At 52.5% G+C, this 9,963-nt stretch overlaps 1 protein-coding gene across 4 annotated transcripts in view; it reads left to right on the top strand.

Annotated features, from left to right (window-relative positions):
- Ece1 (endothelin converting enzyme 1) overlaps positions 1-9,597 on the top strand; it is a 102,993-nt gene extending 93,396 nt beyond the window's left edge. For 3 of the 4 annotated variants that reach the window (NM_001369179.1, NM_001369177.1, NM_001369178.1), the window contains 5 exons: positions 826-936; positions 1,503-1,570; positions 2,367-2,557; positions 6,011-6,106; positions 7,098-9,596. In NM_001369179.1, coding sequence (NP_001356108.1) covers positions 826-936; positions 1,503-1,570; positions 2,367-2,557; positions 6,011-6,106; positions 7,098-7,274 — 643 coding nt within the window. In that variant the 3' untranslated portion in view covers positions 7,275-9,596. Of the gene's footprint in view, positions 1-825; positions 937-1,502; positions 1,571-2,366; positions 2,558-6,010; positions 6,107-7,097 lie in introns of all 4 variants that reach the window. The other variant, NM_199307.2, reaches the window with a different exon arrangement.
- The last annotated feature ends 366 nt before the right edge of the window (positions 9,598-9,963 follow it).

Here is a 9,963-nt window from a genome sequence, read left to right on the forward strand (position 1 = left end):
TTTTTGTTGTTGTTGGTGGTGGTGGTGATGGTGGTGTTTTTTTTCTGGGGGTTGGGGGGGTTGAAACGCAAGTTCACGTCACCCACGTTGGCCTTGAACTCATTACGCAGCTGAGGAGGACTTTGCACTCCTGATCCTCCTGTCTCCACATCTTTGCTTTTGTTTTTCAAGACAAGGTTTCTCTGTGTAGCGCTGGATGTTCTAGAACTCGCTCTGTAGACCAGGCTGGCCTTGAACTCAGAGAGCCACCTGCCTCTGCCTGCCAAGGGCCTGGATTAAAGGTGTGTGCCACCACCTCCTGGCTCTGCCTCCACAATGATAGCATTTCAGGCAGCTTCTGTGGTTTTTGGTAGAGCACCTTTGAGGGCAGCCTTGGTCGGCATTTGAGAGCTGCTGCTAAAAGCATCTTGAGCCTGGCACTCAGATGTGTGACTGTAAGGATGGGATGGCGATGACCTTGACCTCTTGGTCCTTTGCTTCCTCTTGCCTGCATTACAGCGTGCACTGCCATCTGTTTTACACAGTGTTGGGAATTGAACCCAGGGCTTTGTACATCTTAAGACAAACACTCTTCCACTCTGACCCACATCCCTCAGCTCCCAAAAGCCACATTTGTTTGTTTGAGACAGTTTGTCTCTATGATGTAGCTCTGGCTGTCCTGGAACTGGCTCTGTAGACTGGGTGGGTGTCAAACTCACAGAGATCCACCTGCCCCTGCCTCTCAAAGTGTACCACGCCCAGCTTCCAGACCACGGTCTCTAAGCCACGTCCCCCTCCCCTTCCAGCAGGTTTGCGGGAGAGCTCACGTGTGCTTGTGGCTTGCAGGTGGAGTATGACGCCGCCCATGGTGAACGCTTACTACTCGCCCACCAAGAACGAGATCGTGTTTCCAGCTGGAATACTGCAGGCGCCATTTTATACCCGCTCTTCACCCAAGTAGGTTATGTCTTAGCCCAACCACTCCCCAGCCTCAGCAATCCCCAATCCAGTCTGGCCCAGAGCCCATAACTGACTGTTTAACCGGCCGGTCTCCTTGAGCCATTGGTGCCCAGACCTAGAAGGCCTGGAGTTGGGAAGCAGCTTTTGTGGCCCCAGTCCTCCCCTCCTGACCGCTCTTAACTCTGCAGAGAGGGTGTGGGAGGAGCATGTCACAGAGTCAGGGTCCCGGAGCTGGAGAGCAGACATTCTGCCTGTGTCCCCTGAAGACAGGCTTTGGAAGCCATGGCCCCAGATTTGAATCCCAGACTGGATATATACTGTGTGACACTTCGGCAGAGGCTGGTGTGGCCCCACCCTCTCTGTCCGTTCATGAGTATTAAGACCCAACTCTCTTGAGTGACATAGACACATGCCTGGCCCCCAGAGGACACAGTTGAGTGTAACTAACTCTGTCCAGCCTCCAGCTATCTCCAAGAGCCATATTCCCAGAAGCCCTTGCAGGTCGCTGCTATGTCTTGGGTCCTATAGCTGGCTTCACCCTCACTTATATGTTCCTTCTCCAGCGCCTTGAACTTCGGTGGCATTGGTGTCGTAGTGGGCCACGAGCTGACTCACGCTTTCGATGATCAAGGTACAGGTTGCTGGGGGGGGGGGCGCATTCAGATAGAACTGGCCTGCTTCCAGCCCCTCCTCCCTTCACTTCGAAGGAGAGTCATACAGAGGGATTAGTGTTCAGAGCTTGGTGGAATGAGCTTCAGCCGGTCTCCTCACATGTTCACACCTCTCTTTTCTTATCTATACCACGAATATGAGGATTCCATGTATCAGTGAAAAGGTCAGGGGCTACTCCAAAGCCCCTGAGTATGGAGAGCGCTCTTGCTTAGAGGTTGGCAGTAGTATTCGGCAGGGAGTGTACAGTTCTCTACCATTCTAGAAACTTATCTCCTCAGAGAAATGGCAGTCAGGCCTCATCATTAGCTAACTACCAGAATCCCACGCATTGCCTCCTGCCTGGGGGATCCCATAGCCCAGAAGAAAAGGCTGGGTCCTACCTGTGGTCCTGGCATTGGCAGCCCTGGCTGGGAATCTATTCCTTGGGGTCAGGGCCCAGTATTAAAAGCCAGCCTGGGGCTGGAGAGATGCCTCAGCTGTTAAGAGCACTGACTGCTCTTCCAGAGGTCCTGAGTTCAAATCCCAGCAACCACATGGTGGCTCACAACCATCTGTAATGAGATCCGATGCCCTCTTCTGTCATGTTTGAAGACAGCTATAGTGTACTCGTGTACATAAAATAAATAAATCTCTTTTTAAAAAGGCCAGCCCTGGTCCTCTGTGCCCTTGAATTTTCCATGAGTCGCTCCCATCCACATACCCCAGAGGAGCATCAGTGGGTCCCTTGAGTGACCACTCTCCTCCGTCATCCACAGGTCGGGAGTACGACAAGGATGGGAACCTTCGACCCTGGTGGAAGAACTCGTCCGTGGAGGCGTTCAAGCAGCAGACGGAGTGCATGGTGCAGCAATACAGCAACTACAGCGTGAACGGGGAGCCCGTGAACGGTCGACACACCCTCGGGGAGAACATTGCCGACAACGGGGGACTCAAGGCGGCCTACCGGGTACGTCCACTCCTCATGGGCACTGTCCTGGGTCTGAGTCTGTTCAAGTGTCTCGTCGGCAGAGAGGATCGGGGCAGAAGCTCCACGCCCCTGGGCTTCTCAGGATGGAGTGGCTGAGTGCCGACTGAGAAAATAGTGAATTTAGGAGCTCAGCCCACAGAAGGCTTCCTGCTGGAAACCTGTCTTCCTGAGACACGGGAAGGATCGGGCCTGCTGCACAGCCTGGCCATTCCTTCCAGAAGTGGGGCTCTGGGTAGGAGGGGGCCTGTATTGGCCACTTTTTTCTTTTTTTTTCTTTCTTTCTTTCTTTCTTTCTTTTTTTTTTTTTTTTTTTTTTTTGGTTTTTTGGTTTTTGGAGACAGGGTTTCTCTGTATAGCCCTGGCTGTCCTGGAACTCACTCTGTAGACCAGGCTGGCCTCAAACTTAGAGATCTGCCTGCCTCTGCCTCCCAAGTGCTGGGATTAAAAGCGTGTGCCACCACGCCTGGCGGCCACTTTTTTCATTGTGAGAAAATACTTTGAGTTCTGGTTTGCAGCGGGGGATATAGTCTGTTTTTTTTTTTTTTTTTTTTTTTGGTGGGGGGAGCTGACTGGTCACATCCCCTCTGCAGACAGGACTTAGAAAACAAACAGGAAGTAGATTGGGCTGTAAGCCTGGAGGCCCGCCCCCAGTGACCCACTTCCTCCAGTGAGACGCTACCTCCTAAAGATTTTACAACCTTTCCAGAGAGCTGCACCATCTGGCAGCCAAGTGTTCAAACATGAACCAGTGGAGGACACTGCACATGTAGATCACAGCAGGGGCATTGATAGGGTTCTGGGTTCGAGTCCTGGGACTGGCATGATTCACCTGAGTTGTGTGACTGAAAACTGTTAACACCTGACTGGTAGGCCATTGGGAAGGTGAAACCAGGTGACTTGGACCCACAGGTGACCCAGAGAGGCACTCTTGAGATGTCAGTTAAGTTAAGTAGAAGAGAAAACAGACTGGGAAAAGGTGTAGACCTAGCAGAGGGCAATACAGAGGATCTTCCTAGCTGTGACCATAAGAATAGACACTCAGAAAAGCAGTGTTTACTGGGCCGTGCTGTGAGCAGACTCCAGGTCGCCAGCATTGCTCAAGAATTGGTGTTGGCATCTCATCTCCATTTTGCAGATACGGGAACTGAGTTCAGAAGTATATCAAAGTTGGCCTAGCCTCTGTCCGTCAGCAGGTATATATTGAGAGCCTTCTGCCCACCTGTGCTGTGTCTGAGGCCCAAGAGTGAAGCTGGCAGGTGGGAGCTGCTCTCACAGAGCCTGTGACATACACAGAGGCCGAGGTCAGGCAAGAAAAGCCTGGTGACAGAAGGGAGAGCCTGTCTGCTATTGATTGTGTGAAAGGCACTAAATGGGGCCAGCGATGGACTAAGGACCCAAGCCTGGCCTTCTGGAAGGGACAACATTTGAATTATGGCCTACCGGGGATCTCCGAGACCTTTTGACATTACAACATGATGTTATTGCCAACAAATGTCATGCTTGAGAACTGCACAGTTGGGGGCCAGAGGTGCTTTTAACTCAGCGCTTAAAAGCACTGGCTGATCTTCCAGAGGACCCAGGTTCAATTCCCAGCACCCACATGGCAGCTCACAGCTCCATTTCCAGAGGCTCTGACACCCTCAGACAGACAGGCATGCAGGCAAAATACCAATGCACATGAAATGTAAAAAAACAATAACAAACAAACAAACAAAAAACCCTGCACAATTAAGTTTCAAAAACAATCTGGGGCTGGAGAGATGGCTCAGCAGTTAAGAGCATTGGCTGTTTTTCCAAAGGTCCTGAGTTCAATTCTCAGCAACCATCTTGTGGCTCACAACCATCTGTAATGAGGTCTGGTGCCCTCTTCTGGTGAGCAGGTGTACATGCAGGCAGAACGTTGCATGCATAATAAGTACATCTTTAAAAACAAAACAAAACAATCTGGTTGCCGGTGAAACCCTACTGGTTGAGCCCTTGTCTGGCATGCATGAAGCCTGGGGTTTGATCCCTGGTACTCTGTAAAAACCAGGCCTGATGATGGTGAGCAAGACCAAGGACAGCCTGGGCTAGCTGAGACCTTGTCAAACACACACCCACACAGCCTCCTGTGTTAAGTGAGCGTATGGTTGTGTGTCAGGGGCTGCATCACTGCATCATTAACACCACAGGCTGCAGGTTGGACGTGCCTGAATTCTAAAAAGAGGCAGAAAAGCTGGGGGCATCGTCTCAGTACAAAGAAAAGCAAATGCAGAAGCCACGAGATGGATCCCAGCCTGGTACATTGAGGGACAGGAAGAAGTCGGGGGCAGAGTCGAATGAGGGTGCTGAGCTGGCAAGTAGCCCGGATGAGAGCTATACGAACTCGTGCAGCTGAGGCGGGGAGCTTCAGTTCTGCCCTGAAGACAGGGTTCTTAGCGGGGACAACAGGCTGGAGAGATGGCTCAGCAGTTAAGGGCAACAGCTGCTCTTCCAGAGGTCCTGGTTTGGTTCCCTGCACCCATGGGATGGCTCACAACCCCATGCATGCAGGCAAAATGCTCAGACACATAAAAGTAAATACATCTAAAAGAAATTTTGATAATTATTCTTAGAAGGTGGGTGGCAGGGAGCGGGGGGGGGGGTGGAGGAGCTGTGGCCGCAGCCTTCAAGCAGCATTCAGCCCTCCCACTGTTTCCATGGTTCCGAGGAACAAGGCCATGCCCGTCGTTCCTGTGTTATCTGTGGCTCCAGTTTAAACTATGAGCGGCTGAGTGGGTACAGCCGGGACCCCGCCCACAAAGCTGTGGAAGGTTTCCTGTCCCCAGCTCTCAAGGAAATCAGGCACAACCACCTGGGAAGGCTCACAGAGGCCTCCACTTGGGAAAGAATCGACTTGAGTCAGGGTAACCAGTCAGACAAGAGGTGCCTGGGCAGGGTGACGTGGTCGGATCTGGGAGGTTTGGTTTGATTGAAGGAATCAAAGACTGTAGAGTTCTATCTAGCCTTTGGGCTCAAGCAGCTGCGGGGAGAACAAGAGGGCTGTTGACTATGATGGGGAAGCTCTAAGTGTGTGTGTGTGTGTGTGTGTGTGTGTGTGTGTGTGTGTGTGTGTGTGTGTGTGTGTGTGTGGTGTGTGTAGGTGAGAATGGAGAGAGCTGAGAGCTGTCATCCCATTTGTGCCGTGTGGAGTTTGAGATGCATCTTGGGTATCTGGCTGGGAGCATTACGATAAACACATCTGGAAAGAGGCTGGAGCAGAAAGCATGCATTTGACAGCTGTCATGGTTGAGTGTGTGTTTTAGGCCATAGGGTTGAATTCATCCCCTTTTGAATGGGAACACAGAAGGAAGCCAACTCCCAGACATGCCCCTCTTCCCCTAAACCTCCTCCACGGTGGCGGCCCTCATCCGTGCGGTGTCATGTCTAAACTCTGCTGTTCTGTCCTCGCAGGCGTACCAGAACTGGGTAAAGAAGAACGGAGCTGAGCAGACGCTGCCCACCCTGGGTCTCACCAGCAACCAGCTCTTCTTCCTAGGATTTGCACAGGTGAGCTCACCGGGGGGAAAAGGCCGGTGTGGCCCATCATGGGGGTGTACAGGAACTTCAGAGCCAGAGGCACTTTCCTCTCACATGGCACCTTCCTAAGTCATCCGACTGCCTTTGGGACATCCCATCTCTCTATTAGTGGCTCTCAACCTGTGGGTCACAACTTGTGGTGTGTGGGAGGGTCAAATGACCCTTTCACAGGGTTCACCCAAGACTATCAGGAAACACAGTTACTTACATCATGATTCATGACAGTAGCAAAGTTAGAGTTATGAAGTAGCAATGAAAACAATTTTATGGTAGGGGGTCACCACACCATGAGGTGTTAAGGGTCTCCTCATTAGGAAGGGTGAGAACTACTGCCCTATACTGAGGTGAGATGCAAGGAAGGAAGGAAGGACTAAGCTTGGAATGAAGGATGCTGGAGAGAGATAGCTCAGTGGTTACTGCACTGCCGCACTTACAGAGGACCTGGTTTGGTTCCCAGCACCCCAATAGCGGCTCGCAGCCATCCATAACTCTGGTTTCCGGGAGGCCAGACACACTCTCCTGGCCTCCAAGGACACTGCTTGTGCCATCATGCCTGGTTCTAGAAGTTTCTGAAACTTGGTTGTCCTTGAATGTGCCTCCAGCCACAAGCCTTCTGTTGGTGCCTAGAATTATCAGGCAGTTAAGCAGGGTGTCCTTCCCAGCAAAGGAGAGTTCTGGATCAAAGCCGCCAAGGTGTCTGAGTAACGTTTGGCAGACTAATGAGCCAGGTGCAGGAGGGTCAGAGCCTTTGCTCTGGCTGGAGGGGCAAAGGGCAGAAACCCCTGCAGAGGGGGTGCCACCTGTAGGCGTATCTGCCCTCTGGCATCCTTATGTCACCCGCTCCTGGCTCACTGCGATGTCAGGCTCATTCTGCTATTGTAGTAAGGAGGCCAGTGCAGCAGCTTCAGCCCCCACAGTGACCCCAGCTTCCCCTCATTACCACCCCACCCACCACCCCTAGGTCTGGTGCTCTGTCCGCACACCTGAGAGCTCCCACGAAGGCCTCATCACGGATCCGCACAGCCCCTCTCGCTTCCGGGTCATCGGCTCGCTCTCCAACTCCAAGGAGTTCTCAGAACACTTTCGCTGCCCGCCTGGCTCTCCCATGAACCCTCATCACAAGTGCGAAGTCTGGTAAGGGCTAAAGCGCAGAGAGCACGGACAGAAAAAGGGAAGGAGCTGCAGCTAGCTCCCAGCGGAGCCATGTTGCCACCCTCCTCCCAGCCCCTCGGCCTAGGGCCCCTTCCCCACTCTGGAGAGTATGCAGCCATCCTAAGCCTAAGATGGATGGAGCCTCACCACTCGAAGCCAAGATTTGACCCCCTGTGAAGCTCCGGCATCCTGGACACCGGTGCGTGATGCTAGGCGGGCCTTTGGATGTGTCAAGCTGGTGGCTTGCCAGCCCTGGGCCTCACACTGACAATGGCAGTGGGACATGGCCCCCTGCCCACATCCAATGCCAGATACACCACAATACCACTGTGTCAAATGCTTTAAAGATATATTTTTGGGGAGACTATTTTTTAAGCATTATGGAATACACTGGAAATCTTCAGGGAAAATACATTTAAAACACTTTTTTTTTAAAAAAAGAAAAGAAAAGATTAGTATATTTATTATGTTCTCTTTTTTCTAAACAACCTGTGGACAAAGGAAACCCCACTAATTTACCCCCTGGGAACCCCAGGCTGTGGAGAAGGCTGCCAGTTTGAGCGAGCACTACTTTAGCCCATTGCTGGTGTAATTACTTCTATAGTCACCGGTGCAGTCAGGAGATGTAGGGGCCCAGGCAGAGGGGGTGAGCAGCTGAAGGGCCTGGTTATGGGCGTGACCTTCTCAGCTTACCTGTCCTGTCGCTGGAGTCCAACCATGGGAAGCCCAACAAGGATGGGTTGATACCCAAGTGATAGTTGAGGCAGCACAAAGGCAGAGTAATGACCTTCATATCACGTGGCACCCGAACACTCTAGACTAGAACATAGGAGCCTGTTGGAGCTGAGAACCCACACCCCACCAGATGCACCCTGTTGTCCAAAGATGTCTTTTTTTTTTTTTTTTTTTTGGTCCCACCTCTTCTGGCCCTGAGACCCGTTGCCTCTCTGTAGCAATTCTGACATCCTGAAGTGGTCAGCTTCACTGATCCTCTGTGCAGAGGGAAAGGGGAAAAAAAACTCAGCCCAGTTCTCCCTCCAAGCTCTGTAGCCTGTAGTTGCCCTGGCCTGGCTCCTGGGACCCCCTTCTCTAGTGCCTTACCCCAGGCTGCAGACCCTGAGCCCCACTAGGAGGCAGCATTTGGCTTGCTTTCCCAGTGGAGCCCCCAAGTGTCCTGACTAGAAGCCAACACCATAGCCCCATTCCCAGAAGCCCCAGGGTACCACCCCAACCTGCCTACAGGACAGCCATTCCAGATAGACGTCCAGTGTCAGGAGCTGCTGACCTCTCAGGCTTTCAGCCACCCGTGGCACGCACATTGAATCAATTCAGTCCTTGTAGATAGAGGGATTCCCCTCACCCCCTCCCCCTCTCTGTTTTTTTGGAGGTGGATGCTGTAGCCAGAGCAGGCCAAGACTGGAATGTTCCCAGCCCCATTGGGCTCCAGGGAATGGCAGAAAGTCATCCACCCACAGCATCACGTAGTAGATATGTGGGCTCCCACTAGGTGGCGCTCACCGCAGTTCTCATGACTCCTGCAGGGAGCAAGCTCTTGTGATATGTGTGGGAGAAGCCTAGTAGTGCCCATTACAGCCCCTGGCAGGCCATGCTCCCACACCACACAGCACGGCGTGCGCTCACACACACACACACACACACACACACACACACACACACACACACACACACACACACACACACCTGGAAGCCGGAGTCCTCCTTGACCAAGACGCAGAGACAATATGGTCTCGGCCCCGCTTGCTAGGATGGGAACTACAAGCAGGCACCTGGCAAGGTTCTTGGTCCCTGTAAACACATTCGAGGTCTCGGCTCTTCGGGGGAAAGGTAACATAAGAAGGCAGGAAGGTGCTGGAGCCGTGCCCTGCCACACAAAGGGGGACCTTCTGGGTCTGGATCATCTGCCCTTTCTATCCCGTCGCCTTGCCTCTCCATAGAGTGGCAGTCCTGGATACTGGTATCTAGAAGCGGGGTCCTGAACTGGGTTCAGCCATATGGACATTGCTCAGGGTGTGCAGGGAGCCAAGGCAGGAAGACGCAGACTGGTTAGGGATGGATGGGCACAAAAGCAGAACCCCAAGCCCCGCCCCTCCAGAGATTTGAGAAGGGCGGTAGCGGGAAGGGCATCTGCCCTCAGAAAGACCCCTTCTCTCAAGCCCGGAGTTTCCCTGCAGGCACAAGGACATGGGGTTTGGAGCTGGGGACTCTTATTTTTTTGTATTATTGTGTTTTGTGCTACTGTAGTTTTGGTGTGGCACTATTATAATTAAAATAAAGTACTTATACCAAGAGCAGTGTGTCTGTGTGTCTGTCCTTGGAGGATGTGTGTCCTGGATCATGGGAGGGACCCTGGACAGCACAAAGCTACCAATTCTTTCAGAAGTCTAAGACCCTGAGGAGTAACAGGTTATTGCTGCCTGTGCCACCCCCCACCCCCAGCCATTCCTTCCAGGAGGTGCTTTGTACGTACTCCTTGCTGGTGAGAACAGTGTCCTCCTCCCCCCACGCACACACATGCAAATACCCACGAGCACACATGCACCCTCACATATGCACACGCGCGCACACGCACACACACACACACACACACACTGAGAAAATCGGGTTTCCATTGTCTTAGAGCAAAGGACTTTCCAGTCCCAGATGCTTGATTAGAG

This window comes from Mus musculus, chromosome 4, assembly GCF_000001635.26.
Source record: "Mus musculus strain C57BL/6J chromosome 4, GRCm38.p6 C57BL/6J".
Classification (NCBI taxonomy): Eukaryota; Metazoa; Chordata; class Mammalia; order Rodentia; family Muridae; genus Mus; species Mus musculus.